General features: G+C 42.4%; 1 protein-coding gene across 17 annotated transcripts in view; it reads left to right on the top strand.

Moving 5' to 3' along the window:
• Positions 1–23,612, top strand: part of Iqck (IQ motif containing K) — a 128,023-nt gene that overhangs the window by 8,555 nt on the left and 95,856 nt on the right. For 15 of the 17 annotated variants that reach the window (XM_021237240.2, XM_004855822.4, XM_004855818.4 and 12 more), the window contains exons 2-4: positions 4,160–4,224; positions 7,556–7,685; positions 8,522–8,619. In XM_021237240.2, coding sequence (XP_021092899.2) covers positions 4,160–4,224; positions 7,556–7,685; positions 8,522–8,619 — 293 coding nt within the window. The remainder of the gene's footprint in view (positions 1–4,159; positions 4,225–7,555; positions 7,686–8,521; positions 8,620–23,612) is intronic. The other 2 variants (XM_087208954.1, XM_087208953.1) reach the window with 1 other exon arrangement.

Raw genomic sequence — 23,612 nt, 5'->3', positions numbered from 1 at the left:
TTTTTCTAATTCTGTGAGATATTCTGTTGGGATTTTGATTGGGATTGCATTGAATATGTATAATAATTTTGGAAGTATGGCCATTTTCACTATTTTGGTTCTTCCTACCCAAGAACAAGGGATATCTTTCCATTTTCTGATATTCTCTTCAATCTCCTTTTTCAGAGTACTGTAGTTTTCAATGTAGAGGTCTTTTACTTCCTTCGTTAGATCATTTGCTAGGTATTTCATTTTTTTAGATGCTATAGTGCAAGGGATTGTTTCTGTAATTTCTCTTTCCGTGTGTCTATTATTTGTATACAGGAAGGCTATTGACTTAGTCTTTTGGCAGAGTTTTGGGGGTCTTCTATGTAGAATAGTATCATGTCATCCACAAATAGTGATAACTTCTTCCTTTCCTATCCTTATTCCTTTTATTTTTTTTTCTCTTGTCTAATTGCTCTGGCTAATGTTTCCAGAACTACATTGAACAAGAGCGGTGACAGTGGACATCCTTGTCTTGTTCCTGATTTTAGAGTAAAAGCTTTCAGTTTTTGTCCATTTAATATGATGTTGGCTGTTGCTTTGTCATAGATGGCTTTTATCAGATTGAGATAAAGACCATCTATACCAATTTTCTGTAGGGTTTTGATCATGAATGGATGTTGGACCTTGTCAAATGCTTTTTCAGCATCTCTTGAGAGGATCATATAGTTTTTGTCCTTGGCTCTGTTAATATAGTGTATTACATTTATTGATTTGTGTGTGTTGAACCACCCCTGCATCCCTGGGATGAATCCACCTTGGTCATGGTGTATAGCCTTCTTGATCATTTGCTGCCTTCTGTTTGCCAGTATCTTATTGAGGTCTTTTGTATCAATGTTCATTAGGGAGATTGGCCTATAATTTGGATCCTTCTCTGGTTTTGGAATCAGGCTAATGTTTGCTTCCAGGAATGAATTTGGGAGTATTGCTTCCCTTTCAATTTCATTGAAGAGTTTGAAGGGTAGCAGCATTAGGTCTTCTCTAAATGTCTTGTAGAACTCAGCGGTGACTCTGTCAGGGCCAGGGCTTTTCTGGGTTGGTAGTTTTTAAATTACATATTCAATTTCATTGGCTGATATTGGTTTATTTATAATTTCTGTATTTTCTTGATTCAGCTTTGGTAATTCATATGTATCTAGGAATCTGTCCATTTCTTCTGTATTTTCCATCTTATTAGAATACAGGTTCTCAAAGTAGGTATTGGTGATCTTCTGGATCTCTGCAGGGTCTGTTGTGATTTCTGCCTTTTCATTCCTAATTGCGTGGATTTGAGTCTTTTCTTTCCTTTTTTTGATAAGGTTGGCTAAGGGTTTGTCATTTTATTTAATCTCTCAAAGAACCAACTCTTTGATTCATTGATTCTTTGTATTGTTTTCTTAGTCTCCATTGCATTAATTTCTGCTCTGATTGTTATAATTTCCTCCTTTGTACGAGCTTTGGACTTAACTTGCTCTTCTTTTTCAAGAAGCTTGAGGTTCAACATTAGGTTGTTTATTTGAGCCTGCTCTGTTTTCCTGATATGAGAATTCACTGCAATAAATTTCTCTTATAGGACTGCTTTCATTGTATCCCATAAGTTCCAGTATGTTGTATTGTCCTTATCATTTAATTGTAGAAATTGTCTGATGTCTTCTTTAATTTCATCTGTGACTCATTGGTTGTTCAGAAGGGTGTTATTTAATTTCCATGTGTTTATGAAGTTCTTATGGTTTCTTTTGCCATTGATTTCCAATTGCATTGCACTGTGGTCTGATAATATGCGTGGGATAATTTCAATTCCTTTGTATTTACTTAAGCATGTTCTATGAGTGAGTATATGGTCTATTTTGGAGAAAGTTCCATGTGCAGCTGAGAAGAATGTGTATTCTGATGTTGTGGGGTGGAAGATTCTGTAGACATCTATCTATTAAGTCCATTAGTTCATAAGTTTGGTTCAATTCTAATATAAAATTTTTTAAATTTTGAGTCAAGATCTCACTAAGCTGCCTAGTGTTATGGATTAAATGTCCCCCGAAGCCTCATGAGCTCAGACTTGGGAAGGTAACTGGATTATGAGAGTGGAGTGTTATAGCTGATTTGCTATTAGGAGGTGGGGTCTGGTACAAAGAGGCTGTCACTGTGGGTGTGACCTAGAAGGTTATCTCTCCATTTTGGATCTCTCTCTCTCCCTCTCTCTCTCTCTCTGTCTCCTCTCTCTCTCTCGCTCCCGCTCTCTGCTTCCCCATCACCATTCCGTGAGCAGCTCTCCTCCACTATACCCCTGTGCCATGCTATCCTCTGTTGGAGCCAACCAATGAAACAAGAGCCAAAATAAACCTCTCTTCCTTTTAATTTGTGGTTATCTGGTATTGTCTCAGCAACAAGAAAGTGACTAAGACACCCAGGCTGACCTCGAACTTGTGGTTCTCCTGCCTTAACCTCCTGAATAGCTGAGATTACAGATATGTGCTCATGTACCCAGCTCCATTCCTGGACTTTTAACTTAAGGGAACTATAGCATAATAAATTTGTGTTGCTTTAAATCCCTAGATTTGTAGTACAGCAGTGCCCTTCTCTCTGATGTTTCACTTTCTGCAGTTTTAGTTATCTGCAATTAATATGGTCTGAAAACGTTCTTGGAAGGAATTTTTCAGAAAGAATTGGTATTTTTTTACAAGATAATTGATAACTTTTTACAAGGTATTGTCTAATTATTTTTTTAGATAGGATCTTGCTAAATTGCTCACTTGCTAAGTTTCCACTCTGCCTAACTTGTTCTATTTTATTATTGTTACTGTTGTTGCTCTCTTATTGTGTCTAATTTTTTTTTGAGACAGGATCTTGCTCTGTAGTTCAGGCTGTCCTTGAGCTCACTATGTAGCCCAGGCTGGCCTCAAACTCTTGGCAAGCCTCCTGCCTCAGTCTCCTGCATGCTGAGATTGCAGATGTGTGCTACCACACCTGGCTTATTGTGTCTAATTTATAAGTTGAACTATCATAAATATGTATGAACAGGAAAAAACATGTATGTAGTATTCAGTAGAATCTGTGATTTTAGGCATCTGAGAGACATCTTGGGACATATCTTCTGAGGGTAAGAGGTGTGTTCACTTTCCCTCATGATAACAAAAGACAAAGAGTTTATTTTGGCTCACAGTTTTTAACATATCAGTCCGTGGTTGACTGGTCCTGTAACTTTGGGCCCGTGGTGAGGCAGCACATCATGGAGGGATTGCATGGCAGAGCAAAACCATTCTTCTGATGGCCAGGAAGCGAAGGAGAAGGGAGAGGCTAGAGCCCTACTCTCCCCTCAGCCGCACATCCCGGGATAGGAAGACTTCCCATTAGGCCTCACCTCTTAAAGATTCTACCACCTCCCAACATGCCAAGACTTTATTTAGCACATGGGCCTTTCCGAGACATTCTAGATCCAAGCTACAGCAAGAGAAAACTGCTGTTATTTGTCAGCCAGCATTAGCTGGTGTCGGGGAACAAATGTGCTTATTACCTCTAGTCTGATGTACTTGTACCCAGCCTGAAACTTAAGGAGTTAAAAATAAATTGAGTAATACTCTACTAACTTAAGTAACTAGATAAGGGAGTAACACTGACATCCAGTACCTTGCATTCCATCGGTACCATCTTACCCAGACACTTTATTTTTCTTCATCATTGCAAAATGAACGGGCAGCTGCCTTTAAAACACTAACCTTTCCAGAAATTTTTTTGCCAGTCTTTCCTTTAGGGATTTGCCTGATATACCCCATGAGCATTTTCTGCCCCTCTCTCAGCAACAGGGCAGCTCTCAGGGTGGAACTTTCTCTGGGTTAGTCTCTGCTGCACGTGTGCTACTGGCAAATTCCCTTAACCTCCCTCCCTGTTGTATTCCTCCCCTTATCCCTTGTAGTTATGTTGGAGCAAAATCTTTTCTTGGGAAGAGAGTTTCAGACTCTTAACTAAAGCCTGGTGCTTTTGGGTGAGAGAGCAACCATCTCAGCCATTTTAAATAAAACTGGCCTATCCATGTTAAGTATTCACCTTTTCATTTCTGTAAAGCACCAGCTAAAATAAAATTTATGATTGCCCTAGCAAAAAGGACATTACATCACAAACTACAATGAAATATGAAATTGAAGACTTTTTCCATTCTCTTTAGAGTATGAAGCTGAGCTGCCTCACTTTCCAGAAGGATATATAATCAAACAAGAAGCTCCAGTTACTGTGAGTATTACCCAGGCCTCAACCTACTAAAAAGCTCTTACATGAGAAGACTGTGGATGGCTGGGGAAGGCTGGGTGGTGTCAGGAGTTAGGGAGGCGAGAGGGGGAAGGCACTGGAGCTGGAACTAGAAACCAGGGGCCACCTAACTTTACTATTAACAGTATTGCATAGCCTCTTTGAACCTTAATTTCTGCATTTGTTAAATGGGAAAGGTAATCCTTGACTGTCTCCATGGGGCGCAAATGAGATCTTGGATGAGAGAGCCCTTGGTTGGATCTAACAGCATATCTATGTGGGAGACATTTATGACCAGAACACACTTCTCTGCATGCTGAGGCAGGGCAGGTGAAGACTGCACTGAGAGAGGGTCAAGGACAGGGCAACCAGAAAGGGAATCCCTTGGAAATATACCTTGGGAAGAATAGGCACTTAATAGAGTTTAAAATCTCAAAAACATAGCCAGGCATGGTGGCATATGTCTGTAATCCTAGCACTTTAGGAGGCTGAGGCAGGACAATCACAAGTTCAGCCCAGTCTGGGCAATTTAGCTCTATCGCAAAAAATAAAAAATGAGCTGGGGATGTATTCAGTATAAAGGACTTGTGTTCAATCCACAGTACTGAAAAACAAAACAAAACAAATGCTGGAAGAACTTGAGCAGAATCACATCGAAGGACCCCAAATCTATGTCTCTAGACTTCCACTAACTTCTATCTGTACTCTGCCACTAACTTCAGTCTCTGCCTCTGACAGAGATGCGGGCTTTTTTTCTAAGAGTAGAAAAATTTATTGGAGAATAGGAATAGTGACAGGAGGGGTCCCAAATGGGTAGCCCCACCCCCCCTTTAAGAGTAGGAATGACAGAGATTCTTGTCTCTAAAGCTCTTTTTTGGTTTGTGATGGTTCCTTTTTCATAGTATCCTGTTTTGTTTTATTTTTTAATGGTAACAAAGTTTTATTAAAGATAGGAAAAGAAACAGACTCTGCAAATTTGGGCCAAGTAAAAGTAGGAAAAGGAGTACACCCTGCAGCGTGAGGGTGGACCACCATATAAGAGAGGACAGAGTGGCCAGTATCCTGTTCTTGCTGAATGGATACAAATCTATCTGAAATTTTTCTGTAGATACTAATTACATGTTTCTTCTCTGAATTATTTGTCCTTATTCCAAGGTCAGTTGCCCTGTTTATGTATCTTAATCTTTGTCTTTTATGCTATTGGTTTTCTTGACTTGTGCACACAGTTTTGATTATTTATTTAAAATTTAAAATGGGGACTTGGGTGGGTTTTTTCTGTATGGCTGGTATCTGAGGTTTCTCCAGAGAGACAGAACCGGTAGGAGATAAATACAGAGATAGATACATAGATAGATAGATAGATAGATAGATAGATAGATAGATAGATAGACAGACAGACAGACAGATAGATGAATGGAGGACAGGGGGCCTATTCGGGGGATTGGCTCACACATGGTTATGAAGGCTAAGTCCCATGATAGGGCCATCTGCAAGCTAAAGAACCAGGATAACCAGTAGGATAGCTTAATCCATGTCCAGAGTCCTCAGAAACAAGGATGCTGATGGCATAACTCTCAGACCAAGACCAAAGACCTAAGATGTGGCCTTGCACTTGAACTGATGCAAGTCTCAAGAGTCCAAAAGCTGTAGAACATGGAATTCCCAGGGCAGATGAAAAAGGGCATCGTCTGCAAAAGAGAATTTGCTTTCCATCCGCTTCTTGGTTCCATTTAGGCCCCCAGCCAACTGGGTGATGCCTGTCCACATTGAGGGCAAATCTTTTCCCTTTCAGTCTACCTACTCACCGGCTGATCTCCAAAATCACCCTCACAGATACACCTAGAAATGCCGACTCTTTATTTTGTTTTGGTTTTTTTGTTGTTGTTGTTGTTGTTTTGAGACAAGGTCTTGTTACGTAGTCCAGGCTAGCCTTAAATTCACTTTGTAGTCCAGGCTGGCCTGAAGCTCACAATTATCCTCCTGCTTCAGCCTTCCTAACTCTGGGATTATAGTTGTGTGCCAGCACACCCTGCTAGAAATGCTGCTTTACCAGTTATCTCTGCATGCATTAATCCAGTCCAGTTAACCTTCAAAATTAACCAACACAGCTGGTGTGCTTTTCTTCTGCTACTGTACATGTGGGTTTTTTTGGATGGGTCTCTTTTAAGAACAGAAAAACCCTGAGCAGGTGCTCATGGGGAGTGATGGTCTGTTGGAAGATTTTCTTCAGGATGAGCAGACAGAGTCAGTATTTGGGGGCTTAGTTGCTCTTCTTGTTGCTGAGACAAAATACCTGACACCCAAAGTTAAAAGGAGGAAAAGTTTATTTAGCTCATAGTTTGTAGAGGTTTCAGTCCCTAATTGGCTGGCTCCAAGGCAGGGTGGCATGGCAGAGGGGCATCACAGAGGAGAAACAGTTCATGGCAGGCAGAAGACAACAAAAGCAGCAAGCAACAAGCTAGTGACAACTAACAAGCCTTTTTCTGTCCCTTACATTGTATCCAGGCTACCTGCCTTGAGAGTGGGTAGCACTCATGCCCTTAATCCTAGCACTGCACCATGAATCAATCCCAGCATTGCACACTCTAGATCCAGCCACCCCTGAAAAGCCCCACCTGTAACTGCATGAGGCTTTGGGTGGGGGGATTTAGACATAAACCATAACAGGGGCTGAGCAGGAGGCCTCTAAGTCAGTGATCAGTGTTTTGGGTTTTTCTGTCGGGGCTGCCAGCATGGTACCCTACACAGTTCCACTTCCTCCCAGGCTGCCTGTTTCATTTGTTGACAGAAGCATGATTGGAGAGGAGTGGAGCTGGATATAAAAGGCTGGTGTGAAGGTAGCATCATGAGTACTGAGGGGCAGAGGGAATTTGGGCTGCAGGCCAGTGGAGCCCAGCCAGATTTTCACATAACCCTGCTGTGTGTCATTCCCTTTCTCTCTCTTGCCCTCTGTTATACCTGGCAACTCTAAGCACTGAGTTCTGGCGGGAAAATGCACTTGTGTCCTCCCAGGCCATTTCCGCCTGTGGCTACCACTTCCCCTCCTGATTATCAACACAGGCTTCATCCCTGCTTCTTTTGGGTTTGTTGGCCAATCTCTCATCTGCAGATGCCCCTCCTGTTTTTTCTACTAGGGGTTTATTCCTTGACTGTGATTTATAGATGTCTCTGGAGGGAAGGGAGACAAGGATATGTGTTCCGTGTGCCTCTTGGACCTAAAATCTGACATGAAATTTTATTCCCTTGTAAGGTTATACAAGAAAGTAATTATTTAAACTGTTTATATGGATTGACTCCCCTCCCTGTCCACTGCCAGATTTCACTATTGGAGGAACTGGTTTCCCATGACTTCGACACAGAGTACTATTTGCCAGATTCCCATTCCACCACCATCTCAAACACACCCTGTCCTCAAACTAAATCGGAAACAGTCAACCCAAAAACATGTAAGTAAGGAAGTGGGGCTTCATCTTTTATAATTTTGGGTTTATAACTTTGCAAAACCACAGAGTGGGGGTGGGCTCAGGCTTCAGGGAGACCACAGAAATTAGACAGTGTTCTTCTTTTAATTTTCCTAGCCTTTTAATTACTTAATTTATCTTACTGCATTCACTAGACTTTCAATACAATGTTTTTTTGGTTTTTTTCAGAAAAGTATCCTCAATTCCACTGATTGCTCTTTAAGGTTAAAATGCAATAGAGAGAGTAAGGATAAGCATACTCAGATTCTACATTAAATACAAAGGAGGGCAGGAAAGGTGTAAACAAATGAAAAAGTAGAAGAAAATACTATGTTCTCCTCCGCTGATGCAGATCCTACCCCCAGAGCCTTGGTTCCACTGGCCTTTCTAGTGCATGGTTGTCCTCCTGGTTTGTTCTGTCCCTTCTACTGGTGTGCTTTGGGCCTTGGCAACCACTACCACCATCCCTGTGGTCCTAAGGTGCTGTCCTTGATACTCCTGCCCCAGTTCCTCTCTAGCCTCAATTACTACCACACTCTGCTGTGTAAGTCCCTGTGTCCCTCTAGCTCCTTACTGTTACTGCCTCAGGGCTGTAACAAGCTGGTGGGCCTGGCCTTGTGGCAGACCTGGCCTAGCCTCACCAGAGCACAGAGGGTCATTTTACGTTTCTTTATTAATGTAGCCCAGCTCAGGGATCTGGAACAAAATGTCACATTTAAGGTCATGTTATTGAATGGACAGTATGTTTTTTGATTCAGCAACAAATGTCTCTCCCAGATGAACCTGGGCAGCTTGAGATCTGCAGTGGGAATTTGTTTTAGGTTCACCTAGAGAATATTTGGAAACATTCATCTTCCCAGTTCTGCTTCCTGGAATGGCCGGCCTGCTTCACCAAGCAAAACAAGAAAAGTGTTTTGAGGTTCGTTGTTTGGTGTGGTCTTTTACTTTAAAATTCTCAGTATTTCATTTTAATCAGATGGTTGCTCATTATCTCAGTACTATCAAGTGGTGGCTCTCAAAATGACCCCTTTGGGAGGGAAAACGGGTGTTTCGGCACTTATCCAAGTCCAAAGGTGACATCTGGCTGTGCACATACACGTACCACTATCTGTCTGTCTGGCCTCGGGCTCTGGAGAGCTCTTCTGTCCTTTGTGGTGTCCCTGCCTGCTCTTCTCCCGTGTAATTTGGCATCTTTCGGGTTTTTGGGCCTTGTATTCCTATTTATTGCACACAGTGATCCAGGCTCACCTTACTTCTTTTTTTTGGTGGGGGGCTACCGGGGATCGAACTCAGGACCTTGCACTTGTGAGGCAGGCGCCAGAACCACTGAGCTGAATCCCCTGCCACTTCACCTTACTTCTTACTTGGCTCTGTGTTGGTCTTCCCCTCTGGCCTCTGCCTGCTGCCCTTCATACCTGGTGTCCTGTATGTCACCAGCCTTGGGAGAGGCATGGCACGTACTGAGTGCTCAGTGGTGACTGGTCATTATCACACTGCAGCCAGTTATCTGTCCCAGCTGCCTTCTGAGCCTGCTGCACCTCCATGCAGACACACTTACATGCTGTCTCTCTTCTGTAGGTCACGGGATACTTTGGGTATATGTGTTCCCTGCAGTTTTGCTTTCTAGAATTTTGGATTATTACACACACACACACACACACACACAAATAACATTTTCAATTGACCTAGCAGTTGTCCTGTGCCAGGAATCTGTTTACATCCTTTATTGCAATTCACACTCAGAAGAGGCCTGTGAGGTTCCTTCTATTATCATTATCTGGATTTTGCAGATGAGAAAACAGAGGGAAACAGAGGTTTGAAATGTGATCAAGGAGAAATGTCAGGGCTAAGATTCAAATCCAAATTAAATGATTTAAAAATGACAGTTAAAAAGTTGGCATCAGGGCTGGGGATGTAGTTCAGTGGCAGAGAGCTTGCCTAGCAGGCACAAGGCCCTAGGTTCCATCCCCAGAACTGAAAAAAGAAAACAAATTCACAGTAATTATGGTGAAAGTGCAATTGATGTCAACATCCTGGTGATTCCAGATAACGGAATCACCCACCTAGTTGCCCTTCAGCCCAGGAAATGTGTCCTACCCTGTGTCCTGGTGGTACTTTCATATACTGAGGAGACAGTATTCTCGTGTTCAAGTAAATACTCAGTTTTTCTTTAGCAATACCCTGATGTACTGCCCCCTAACTGCCTCATCACCCCATATTATAATTCCCCCTAATTACTGCCACCTGAGGCACTCAGCATAACATTCCTTCTGACAGGCCTCACTGTATGTAAGTTGTGTCTTTATTGAGGCAGAGATTAATATTAGGCACTGGTCAGAGTTTGGATAGCTCAGGATGTTAGCCTTCTGTCACTACAACAAAATACCTGAGATAATAAACTTATAAAGAGAAAAGGTTTATTGGGCTCACGCTTTTGGAGATTCCAGTCCAAGACTAATTGGCCTACTGCTTTGGGCTTGTGGCATGGAAGCACATCATGGCAGGAGCTCAGGGCAGAACAAAACCACTCATCTCACAAAGCAGGGAGCAGCAAGAGAAAGGAATGGGCTTAGGTAACCCCAGTGAACTAAGGACCTCCCATCACACCTCTCAGTAGCACAGCCCTGGAGATCAAGCCTTCAGCTCATGGGCCTTCCGGGGACATTCAACATCCAAACTACAGCAGACATTTATGTAGGAAGAATTGGGAGTGCCCCTTTGGGGCACAACACACCATTTGACAATGTTGGAGCCACCTGATGAGGCAAAGAGTCTTCAGCTTGGCTCTCAAGGCCCTCTTCAGTCTTTCCCTCCCTCCTTCCCTTCCTTCTTTTCTTCATCCACAGCTCTCCTGTCCGGGCAGTACCCTCCAGCCGGAAAGAACTACTTTAAGTTCCTTATGCCAGCTTCATGGTCTCTGTGCATATGTTTCTTCCTTTTTTAGAAAAAAAAGTCCTTGAGCTCCTCTTCTCTGCATATTTAAATTCTGCCTGCTTTTCCAAACTCAGCTGCATGACAACTCTCTCAGGCTTCCAGTTCCATGTTAGGCCCAAATTAGAAGTAATTGATCCCAGTTCTCAGATTTCAGAGTATTCATCTGTTCTGCATTTTATGGTATGTTAAGACAGCCTTAATTAAGATATTCTTAACCACATATACTTAATTTTATACATGCTATCTCTCCCAGTGTTTTAAGTGCCTCGAGGACATATTCTCTGTCTGATTTATTTTTGTACCTCTTCTCAGTGCTTAGTATACTCTACCCAGTGCCTTCCACATGGTGAGTATACATTTGGCCCTCAATAAATGTTGGATAAATGAGTATATAGTCGGACATCAGCAAAGCGCCATTGTTCCTATGCCCTGGACCCAATCCTAGCTGGTCTTTCTGGAAGGCTATTCTAGTGGTCCCATCCTTGGAGGGACAGCCTGGAGGGGTGAAGGAGGAGGATGACATCTATCTACTTTACAAGTTTAATAAATGGAAGAGAGAAGTGGATGGCAAAATGTCACAGCCCAGTCCTCTTCATATATTAATTATACAACCAATTAGTAACTGGGGCCTTGGTTTATAGCATAGTGGTTAAAAGGAAGACCCTAGAGTCAAAGTTGGCTAATTTTGAAGGTCGCCTCCATCCCAGCTGGCTCCCCAGCCCAGGGCAAATTATTTCAGCTCCTAAACCACTGTCATTTACAAATATGTAAAATAAAGATGAAGATAGTGCCTGCTCATGGGATTATTAAGCACATCCAAAGTGCTGCAGGCAGACCCTGACACATAAAGAGATCTCTCCAAATGTTAACATGTTGTTTACCATTACAGTTCCTGTACCAGGAAACTGTAAAGCAGGGTGGGTTGCTCACCCTTGTTCTTTGACAACCGGAAGTCCTGATTCAGCCCTTGGTCCCAGCTACCACCCCCAAGCAGTACTTCATTAATCCTCTATAGAAGCATTTTTAGCCTCCGCAGCCAACCATTCCCTATGTGGCCTCTTTAGATCCCTTCTGGTCTTGAACAATTTCATTCCAGCTTGTCCACTCAGCAAAGCCAAAGCCCAGCATTCAGCCTGCTGCTCCTTGTTTAAAATGTAGTTAAGTCTCGTGCAGGGGTGTACGCCTATGATCCCACCTGCTAAGGAGGCGGAGGCATTTTAAGGACTTAATGAGACCCTGTGTCAAAATTTTTTAAAAAGTCAGGAGATTTTGCTCAGTGGTAGAGTACCCTTGGGTTTGAAACCAGTACTGCCACAAAAACCAAAATCAAAAACAGAGTTCAGCCATCATCTATGACTCTTGGGAGTGGGGGTGGGGACAGGGACCTTCACATCTCTAGACCAACAACGGGGCGGATGGGAGGGCTGTAAGGCATTCGTCGTATCGCTCTGCAAGAAATGTGTAATTCTGACATTCAGGCCTGGAAACTTCAAATCTAGGGAAACTCAGTCCCTCCTCTTTTTCCTGATTTGTTATTTTAAACCTGGCTTCCCCCTTTTAGCTCAGAAAGCACAATGATCAGATCCCAGTTTTTCATTAACATGAACAGGCATCCTGCTGAATCAGACTATTCAGTGAACAGAAAGCTGGTAAAATAAATGGCAGTGATTCCTGTCCTGACCATCACATCCAGGTAATGGCTCTTCTCTCATTTGTGCTGTGCTATCATGATAGTCATCAGAAATATCAAACTTAGAGAAGCTACCTCATTGATGCATTGCCTGTGTGCACTGGCACTGGTCAAAACACCTTCCATGCACCTTCTCATTTTACCCTTAGAATAACTTTCTAAACAGAATCCTCTTTTTTCATCCATCCCTTTCTACTGAGGAGGGACCTAGAGCATGGAAGCTGATTATGACCTTCCATCGCCCAGCTGGAGAGTGACGGAGGACATTGTCCAATGATCCTAGAGCCTGGCTTTCTTCCTTCCCAATAAATGGGAGGTCCTCTAAATAGCTCCTAGAAGTCCTGATTTTTCTTTTACATTTCTAGAGAACAGATTGCTACTTCCTTTTAATCATAGAATCTAAACAGTTTCTAGTTCTTGTTGATTATTCATTTTCTCACTTAGCTCCCTCTGACCACTTAATTCATGTCCACTCTTTATGACAACCCTCCCCTCCCCTGAGTGGTGATGAACAGATGTGAGGTGGGAGAGAAGATGGAGGGTCAGAGAGCAGAACCCTTAGCTTGGCTCTGCCACTATCACATGGCTGTGTCTCTCTGGCTTCAGTCTCTGCTGCTAAATGAGGGGGACCAGACCATCGTACAAGTCACACTCAGAAATTGTATCACTTTTTTTTATCTTGATATTGACCAAAGTATATTGAACAAAGGATGGGCTGTAATGATTAAGCAGTGGAGTGAGCACAACGGCATCATCTCTGTTCGCAAAGATGTAAAGAATATCCAAAAGCAGGTTGGGCTACTGAAGTTCTGTCCAATAAGCATTCATTAAGCCCTACTGTGTGCCGATCATGGGAGCCAGGCCCTGAGGACACAGAGAGGATGAGACACAGCCCTCTCCTCCAGAAAACCACAGAATAATAGTAGAGCCTTCTGTGGCAGGTGAAGGATAATGATAAACTAAAGTCATACTTATTTTTCTCCTCTCCGTTTGTCCCTTTTCACTCCTCTGAAACAAGAATGAATGAGCAGAAATGGCAAGAGTCAATCTGACACTGGGAATTTGTTTCTAGACCTTGGAGCAGCTATATTCTATTGTGCAGCCTTTCTTCTAATTCATTTAGCTATTACTTTTCTAATTTATATCTCTTTATAGGGCACAAAATCAGCTAAAAAGGCAGTAATTAAGATTTTGCATTGAAGGTTGCATGTCTAATGTTTGCCTATAAATAATTTTGTAACGAGAGGACTAGACACAGTTTCCAGTCCCCAGGCAGTGATTGTATGCTTTTAAAGAATCTGAGAAATTTCTGTTTGTATTAGAGATTAATGAGGCATCCTCGTGCCAAGTTATATGTTGTCATTGATATCCCGCAGATGAGCTGTGCGGAGAGTAAATGAAAACAGTCCAAACAGCAAATGCTGCTAGAATGGTGCTAGAATGGAGCTGCGAAGTTTAAGTATTATAATGATTGACCAGAGAAGACAGGAAATGGGGGTTCTTTATACCATAAACTCATACAAACTGAGAAACTTCAAAAGAAGTGTGGCCCAAGTGACCCGAACCTCAGTCTCCTCCACTGTAAAAGGGATAACAGAGGGCCAGGGATTTAGCTCAGTGGTGCGGATGCCTGCCCCGCAAGTGCAAGGTTCAGAGTTCGATCCCCGGTACCAAAATAAAAAGGGGATGACAGAGCTGTTGCCGGCATTGGGAGGAAGAAGAGAAGTATTTAAAAATGCTCACAGGTGTTAACAAATGTCGAGCTCAGTTTTTTAAATGCCACAAAAACACAAGGTGGGTGGCTCCACTGTTAACTTTGTTTGTTTCCTGATTTAGGATGTTAATTAAGTCTGATTCCTTACACATGCACGCGCGCACACACACACACGCACGCACGCACGCACACACACACCCCTATCACATAGTCTTCTCTGGGTTATTTCTGAAAGCTTAAAAATCGCATTATTGCTGTCTCTACATTTGTTGGATCCGAGTGGAACTCCGGTTGTCCAGATCTGCCCAACAGATTTGCATTTTCTCCATTCAGCTGTTCCACATATCCTGTCACTGGGAAGAGATGCTTCAGCTGACTGATAACAGGCCTCCAACCCAAATTACACAAGGTGGCATTCTTATCTGTCACCAGCAACCAAACTTGCATCCAAATGGCTCTTAAACAGTGGTATAATTCATTGTTTATTGGAGCCATTCAAATTATATTTTGAAATATCATTTATATTAGGCTGCTCAAGAATAATTGGTGATTTGTATTTTCCCCTTAAAATGCTGACTTCTAGTTGTTTATATTTGCTTCCTTATTTTCTGCTTTGTTCCACAGTGTAGCACCCTAAATGCCTGGAACTATAGGGACCCAGTAAATGTTTATTGAATGAAGGAGTGAGTATGGCTCCTCAAAGTCAGGACCTAGCTTGAAGACAGCAGGTTACGAGAGTGGTCAGTGGCCTTTTGGTCAGCTTGCCATGGCTATTACACGCAAGAGGTAGTTTCTTAACAGGACCTGTAGTGTCAGGATCTACGGCCTCTACAGGGAGGTAAAGGAATGGGATGCTGACTAGGTCTGTGGGTCCCCAAAAGCTAGAGCTTAGCAAGGTGCACACCCCCAGAAATGAAAGAGGCTTGTGGCCACTACAGAGCAGAGGGGTGAGCAAGAGGCTGGACTTTGGGAACAACATTTGCTAGCACGTCCAAAGCCCTTGCCTTGTGCCAGACATTGTTCTGAGCCCTTTGGCAACAGGAAATCATTCAGTCCTCCCGACAATCCTTGGAGCTGGGTACTGTTGCCACCGTCTTACAGATAACAGACCGTGCAGCACTGAGGATGTGGAATGAGGAAGTGGCAGATCCAAGACTCACACTGAGTGGTCTAACAGTTTGACCACTACACCATGTGGTCCGTTGGTCCAGAAGCAGAAGCCACATTCTGCTGTGAAAGATGGAGCTGCAAGTTGTGGAGAAGAGGCTAGCAAGAAGCTAGCAAGTCTTCATGTAGTTTGTCTCGTGAGCACTATGAGACTCCAGGGAGGACTAGGGAGAATAAAGCACAGAATGAGAGCAAGAAATGACAACTAGTTTCAGTGCCACAGAGCTCTTGGACAATTACACACATGCTTGGTGTGTGTTTTAGTCCATTTTCTGTTATTATCATGAAACACCCAACACTGGGTAACTTATAAAGAAAAGAGGTTTATTGGAGTCTGAAAATCCAAACACCATGATGCCAGTTCTAGCAAGAGACCACACAACTGCATCATATGGCAGATGGCATTCTGTGGAAGCATGTAAGAGTGGGAGAGATCACACAGCGAGACAGGAAAGCCAGAGAGAGAGGAAGGGCCAGTCTTGCTCTTCTTATAACAACCCCCTCATGAGAACTAACCAGGGTTCTATGAGAACTACATTAGTTCCTTCTAAACACCATCAATGATCTATTTTTTTCCCCATTAAGTTCCACTTCTTAAAGGTTCCATACCATCTCCCAATACCACTGGGCCAAGCTCCCAACACATGGACCCTTAGGGGACACACTCAAACCATAGCAGTATGTAATGTGGTGTGGGTGTGCATGCTGGTGTAGATATAGGTGTGTCTTCACATATGAGTGAGGCTGTACCTGGTCCAAAGGTTGAGAAGCCTGTCTCTGGAATCAGGCAGACTCTGCTTCCAGCCACAATCTACCCCCAATGCTCTATGATTATTTTGATGTTTATTTATTAATCATCCAATTATTTTATATATGCCATCTTAAACATTTTAAATTTAATAACAATCCTAATCTACTTGTTCATTAGATTTTTTTAATGCACAGAATAAAATTCAGCCCATTTAATAAGCAGATATGTCTTGTGTTAAATTTTGGAGGGAATTATAATTTGGGAGAATAAACCTTGAGGGTATAGTTCCCATGAATTTTCTCAGCCTTGGAATTAGATCAAGAATCTGTGCATTTCATGGTACGAATTTAGCATGTAAAACAGGTACATTTAACCCTTTCCTAGGGTTGTTTCCTAGGTTATTTTCAATCATGTTTAAGAAGGTCATAGAGAAGATCTAGGTGACATCTCTATAGTATTCGAAGGACAATCTATAAATAAAGCCAATGAGCTTTTTAGTTTTAGTGAAATTAGGTGGGTGATAGTAGTTTTGTGTGGTGTTAAACATACTTTGTGAAAGATAAAGAATGGAAAATGGTTACTTTGTACAAGTAGCTGGTGGAAGTATATCTGTGGACCAGTGATACTGGACAGATATTTCCTGTGGGTGCTGATTAATGCAGCATATGTAGACTAAGCCAAAGGAAAAAAGTTTAGATAATGTAATCTAAATCTAATACCCAGGAAATGAAAAATGTAATCTAAATTGGAGAGAGATGAAAGTGTGGGGACCTTTGCTCTCTTATATAAATATATAATATATTTATATTTTTTCTTGTTTTGGGGTGTGTGTGTGTGTGTGTGTGTGTGCCTATGTGTGTATGTGTGCATGCTGAGGATTAAACCCAGGGCTAGGCAAGCACTCTACCATTGAGCTATACTCCCAGCCCCTCTCCTAGTACTTTGGTAATATTTGAAATGTTTCAAATAAGCATTAAATATTTTTGTAATTAAGAAAAAGTGGACGTTAAACTAGATAACATATTAAAGCCCATATATTTGACTGTGCTATCTTATCTTGCTTATTTTTTCTCTCCTTCCTGTTTACTGACACACTGAGCAAAGCACCTCACCCCCATCTTTTCACCATTCATTCTCTCTTTACTGTGGCACTCCAGCACTGAAATCTCCTGCTGCACCTTTTTTCAAGTTTAATGACCAGTACTGCCAAGTTCACCAGCCTTTTCCAGGGACAAAAGGCAGCCAGTATGGCTGGAACAGAATGAGCAAAGGACAGGGGAGAGGAAGTTGGCAAGGTCAGTCAGCCATAGCCTAATCACAGAGGGGAGGAGAGAGTGTGGCTTTTGTTTTAAAAGCAGTAGGAAATCAATAGAGCAGTGATCTTCAACCCTAGTGGGACCAAGGCTCCCTCATCATAGTGTTGCATTGATCCTTTCTTACTATCCAGAAATGAAATGCTCAGATAATAAAAACCATTTCTCAGTTACCTGATTGCTACATGAAAATTTTGCAGTTTAAAATAACAGAGTTACTATTTTTCATGATTCTGTGGGCCTACTGGGTGCTGTTCTGTTGGTCCCACCCTGGGCTGGCTCGTGGCTGTGTTGGGCTGGTGACCAGGCTGGGCCAGAAGTGCCACACTGGCCTCACTCGTGCGTCTGGGGCCTTGATGCTGGCTGTGGCTGGAGCATGCATGTCCTTTCTCCCTCGCTCCTTTATAGCATGGTGATCTCAGGACAGCAACTCAAGAAGGCAAAGGCAGACGTGCAAAGCCTAAGCGCTGAACTCTGACTTTACCTTTACTGCGTTCTGCAAAGCAACTCACAAGCAGGTGAAAAGCAGACTCCAACTTTTCCTACCTGGCAGAAGTATCAAAGTCATTTGCAGAGGAGGTGTGATTGATTAGGGTCATTCTCATAATAATCTATCGCATCTACCTATACAATAACTTCAAAAAATACAGTGGTCATTTATCTTATAGCAAACTATAATATAAAGGAGAAATATAATAAAAATACTTTATAATATAAATAATGAGTACTTCCTTTTTTTGTTTGTTTGTCTTTGCAGTACTAGGAACTGAACCCAGGGACCTTTCTGTTTCTAGCTTTCTTTTTTTTTAAGTTTTGAGACAGGGTTCCACTAAGTCACTAAGTTGACCAGACTGGGCTCAAATTTGTGATGATACCCCTGCCTCAGCCTCCTAGAGTGCCCAGCTATATTTCCTTTTTAAAATGCTCCAGTAAAACAATCCTGGAAGATACAATGAAGTAGTCGCTTGCACTTATTTAGAGAATCACCATGTATACAACTGCTACAAAACCAGGCTGAGTAGTCACATGTACCTGCCTCTCAGATACCATAAGTGGAATTGTAAGTTGTCTTTGGTGGTAGGATTCTCTGAAATAGTGAAAAACTAATTGGTTCTGAATAAAACAAAGTATAACTATTTTTTACATACCTGTTGTTATTTTCCTTGGGAAAAGAACCAATGTGTATTTAAACCATGCAGAAAGACCTTGTGTTCCTATGTTAAACTGAATTAGATTCCAGGATCAGACAGTTACAAACAAGTTTCTTACTAATACCTATGGTATATTTGAAAATACTTAGGCTGCAGCACAGGTTTTCTTGTGTGGGGCAGTCCTGCCGCCACTGTGTGTAGAACAGCCCTAGTTTTGAAGTCGAAATTGGGCGAGAGGGCTGTGTTCCCCATGGAGGCTCTTGGAGAATCTGTTTCTTTGGCTTTTCCAGTTGCTCAGTGCCCGCTGTATTCCTGGGCTCATGGGCCTCTTCCATGTTCAGTCAGCAATAGCATCACTTCAGTGTCTCTTCTGTGGTCACATCTCCCCTCTGACACTGACCCTCCTACTTCACCTGGCAGTATCCTTGTGATAAGCTGGACCCACCTCCGTAATACAGATCGATCTCTTCATCTCAAGATCCAAAATTTAGTTGCAGCAAAATTTATTTTGCCATGGAAAGCAACATATTCCCAGGTTCAGGGAAGTGCTTTATCACTGAACTGCACCCCCAGCCCTTTAAAAAATCAAGACAGGGGCTCAGTAAGTTGCCCAGGCTGGCCTCGGACTTGTTTTGTTTTGTTTTCGGTACCAGGGATCGAACTCAGGACCTTGTGTTTGCAAGGCAGGCACGGGAACCACTGAGCTAAATCCCTGGCCCTGGCCTTGAATTTGTGATCCTACTGCCTTAGCAGTTTTTAAACTGTTGGCAGTTTGTAAGCCATGTAAGAAAACCTTATTATATTTAACAGTCATGCTTCTTTTCTTTTTTTAAACAAAAGTGCATTGATCACTTCACTCCCCAGATTTGGCTAGGAGTTGCTTTTATTTCTAAAAATCAAACTCACTGTCAAAGAACAAGATTTTAAAAAGAAAGTCAACAGGCTCTGCCCTGAGGGTGACCCCTTGGTTTTCTTATGAAATAAAGGGCAGTGGCTTTGTGACAGAATTTTCCTTCTCCTGCCTGAAGCTTTGTCCTCTTGCTTCAGGGGACAGAGGGATGGCTTTGTGCCAGACGGGTGAAGTGGCAATCTTCACTGACTGCCGAATACGAGGACATTCTCATTTAGCCATAAGTTGCATTTCAGTTATTATACATGGCATCAGCTAACTTTTTGATGCATAAAAAATACCTCAAGAGTTAGTGGCTTAAAATTACAACCATGTATTTATCTCACTGTTCTGCAAGCCAGCAATTTGGTCTGGACTCACCTAGGAGCTTCTTCTGGCCTCGGTGGGGTCCATTCATGTGTCTGTGGTCAGTCCCAGGGCAGGCTGGGAGTGTGCTGGTCTAGGTTGGCCTCAGCTGAGAGGACTCTTCTCCCTTCCCCTTGCTGTCTCATCGCTATCAGAGTAATCTTAGGTGGTTTGTATGGCAGCCGGTCGGGGTTATCAGGATTCAAGAGGACGCCCTCAAAGCCTCTTGAGCCCAAAGCTTGAAACTGGGATGGCGACACTTGTAAAGCTCAAGAAGGCATCTTAAGAGGATTAAATGAGCTAATGAGTAAAGGGGCTGGCCTTCGAGTCAGACTATCTGGGTTCAAGTTCTTAGTTTTCCATTTACTGGCAGGTGATTTGGGCAAGGTAGTTCCCTCCTCTGTGCCCCAGTCTCCTAATCTGTGAAATAGGAATATATAGCACCTGATAACATGTAGTTGTGAGGATGAATTAAGTAAAACTTACAGAGTTCTGGGCGCACAGAAGACACTTAATAGACATTAACTGTTGTTAACACTATTAAAGTTATAGTATGCTTAGAAAATAACAAATCTGTGAAAAGAGTGTTATTCCTTCATGGCCTCTTCCAGTTGATCAGTTGTCACACGAGTGAATGGTAGATGGCATCTCTGCTACCACTTCCTCAGTGCTGTAGGTGGCCGAGGGTGGACTCTCTCAGCATTCTAAAAATACCATAGATTGAGCATCACTAACCTGAAAATCTGCATTCCAGAATGCTCCAAAGTCCAAAACTTTCTGACCACCAGTGTGATGCCATAAAGTAGAAAATTTCACACTTGAAACTTTGTTTCATACACAAAATTATTAAAAGGATTGCATAAAATTACCTTCAAGCTATGTATGTAAGGTGTACAGGAAGCATAAGTAGATTTTATGTTTACACTTAGGTCCCATCCCCATTTGAGAGATATGTATTCCAAAATCTGAAACCTGAAGCACTATTAGTCTCTAGTATTTTGGATAAAGGATTCTTAACCTGTAGTCGCTTAAAAAAATGATATACATTAGTAAAAATCAAAATAGAAATGTTAGAAATAACAACAAACTCAGAACTTGAGAATGTAATGGCTAGGGAGTCAGCATCACAATTTGTGACAAAACAAAAATAACAGCAGTAAATGAAAGCTCTGCATGTATCACAAACTTGTCTAGAGAATTTGTGCCTAAAGAATGGAAGCCATTTCTATAAAAGAAGGAAAGCAAGATTCAGTGGAATTTTAAAAAAAGAACGTACTGTAAAATAAACAATTGACTCTCTTAGTTGTTTATACAACTGAATTTATCTTGCTACATTTTAGGAATAAGAAAACTCAAGTCATAAACTATTCCCTCATCCAACAGATGTTTGAAGTGCTAACCCTTTAGAATAATAAAGGGTTATCCAGCAGAGAAGTGAAATACACTTTCTAATTTCCAACTGTATGTCAGATGTCAAGCACTGTGGATTTTCCTATGTTGCCACACGAAAGATCAGTTAGATCATCTGAAACAGTACCCTGAAAACTGTAGCCCATGGAGCTGGCTGTGTGCTTTTGTACATGGTGGCTCACAGCTACGCCTGATCCTCTGCGCTGCAGTGACAGGGTTGACTGTGACCCAAACCCACAGCATTTAATATCTGGCTCTTTAAGAAAAAGTTTGCTGACCTGTTTAATGTTCTGGAACTATCCAGGTTTTTCTGGTCATGGCTGTTAAGCAAGAGGCAGAATGCCTGGAATTAGGGCCATTTTCATCTGATTTTAGGACTCAGTTGTACCTCCCTCTAGATGTCTGACCTTGGACCTTGCCAGCATTGTGACCTGGAAATCGAAGTCTTCTCAGCTTCAGCTTCTTCCTTGTAAAAGCAGAAATAATGATAGCAAGTGCTTCATATGAGGGAATTTATGAGAATTTAATAAGAGAATGCATTTAATGACCTCACTGAAGTGCCTGGCACAGCCATAATGAAATGCAATAATTAAAAAAAAGAGCAAAACTAAATTGAAGGAAAAATTTCTTAGGCCTGGATTGGGAGACTGAAAGCGGGGATGGTATTTAAGAAAGAGGTGGGCTGCAGTAAGTCTCCGGAATGTGGAGGTTTCACAGGTGCAGCGTCGAAGGCCAAGGGGCCTCGATCCTCTCTCCAACTCCTGCTCTCCCTGGGCACTAGGGAAGACTCCTTCCCCCGTGAGCCTCGGTTTTCTGATCTGTTTAATGAGGAGAGAGTGGTGATAGTACCCATCTCACCAGGGCTGATGGGAGGATTAAAGGAGATGGTTTATGTCAAGCAGAGTAAGTCCTGACCGTTGTTATTAAGACCTGTGTTTGAAGGAGGGAAGCAAAGAGCAGTAAGCAGAAAGCAAGAGGAAGGAGAGATAGGTCCAGGTTAAGAGAGAAAAGTTCAGTTTCAGGCAGACCCACTGACATGGATCTGTGCAGGCATCTTAGAGCCTCTGCTAGAAGCCTCCTTTTACCCAGGTCTCCACACCTTTCCCAAGCAGAAGGGAAATGCTACAGACCCCTTTCTCGGTCTGTTGGGTGCAGGACTGGGCAGCTAGGTTTACAAATAATTTTGATCCTGAAAGGGAGTTTTGTGGGAGAGGTTTTTCCTTCTCCTTACTGAATCTGTGTAGACGTTGCCCTTCCTGATCTTCCTATTATAGTTATAGCTCCTTTCCCTGGCTAGAGTCTACATGAGTTGGAAAGGAAAAAGGTTTCAAGGCAGGAAATCAGCTGTGCAGTTGTTGATGCCGTTTAGTCCACAGGTTGGTTAAAAGGCCACACCACCATCCCTGCTCTCCCACGAACTGGCTTGTGTTCCACTGGAACAAATTAAGTGAGACATGTAAATATCATTATGAAGATTAAACATTACAATTGGGTTGATGTTCTTAAGTGATCCCTTGACATCCAGCCATGCTTTTCGATTAGCTTAATTAGAACAGAAGAGATCAGAACTTAATTAGAACTTAATTGAACTGCTGTATTAACAGAGCTGGCTTAATGGGTGGGCTGAAAAGTTCACTTGGAAATTCTGATGCATCTCTGAAAATATTTTGAGCACTCGGAGTAAGGATAATGATTTTTACCATTGTCAATTTTTGATAAAGGGTTTATTTTTATATCAGCAGCAAAAATTAGTGCAAACTCAAATGAGTTTGCTGCAGTCGAAGAGTATTAAGCATGCAGAGGTAAGAGGCCTGTATTTGGTGGAGTTAACACTTTGAGGGCAGATCATGTAAGTGATAGAAAACGCCATTGAAACTGAATTACACAGCAAAGGAATTTCTTTTACAGTGTAGTCAAGAGGCCATGGGGAGATCTGGCACAGCTTGATCTGGGGACCCAGATGATAGCATCATGGTGTGGTTCTCTCTCTCTTGGTTGTGCTTCCTTTGGGTTTGCTCCACCCTCAAATGCTTCCTTTGGCTTCCTCCGCCCAGTTCATGGTGGCACCAGTCTGTGTCCCATAGGTGCCTCAAGAGGAGCAGAGAGAGAAACTCTCCCAGGGTTTCTCTGTAACTGGTTAACTCAGGTCAGTTACTACTTGCTTTGGTTTTTTTGTTTGTTTATTTGGTTTTTGTTTGTTTGTTTTGAGATAGAGACTCACTATGTAATACAGGCTGGCCTTGAACTCATTATGTAGCCCAGGCTGGCCTTGAACTCGAGTGATTCTCTTGCCTCAGCCTCCTGAATGCTAGGATTACAGGTATGCACCACCACACTTGATTACTACCTGCCTTCGAATAAGTCCTTGGAATGAGGAGAATTTAGGGGGCTGTTAGGCAAGGCAAGGAGCCCCATCAAGAGCACACAGCTTCAGTGATAAAGAAGACTGAACCCCCTCAAGGAGTTCAGGATACTATTACCAAAAGAGGATGCAAGGGACACACTGCAGCTATTATAATGTAACTTG

Source organism: Heterocephalus glaber, unplaced genomic scaffold (genome assembly GCF_053883595.1).
Source record: "Heterocephalus glaber isolate CG9 unplaced genomic scaffold, H.glaber_assembly_v1.0 deba00000943, whole genome shotgun sequence".
Lineage (NCBI taxonomy): Eukaryota > Metazoa > Chordata > Mammalia > Rodentia > Bathyergidae > Heterocephalus > Heterocephalus glaber.
This window is presented reverse-complemented; position numbering and strand designations above follow the sequence as displayed.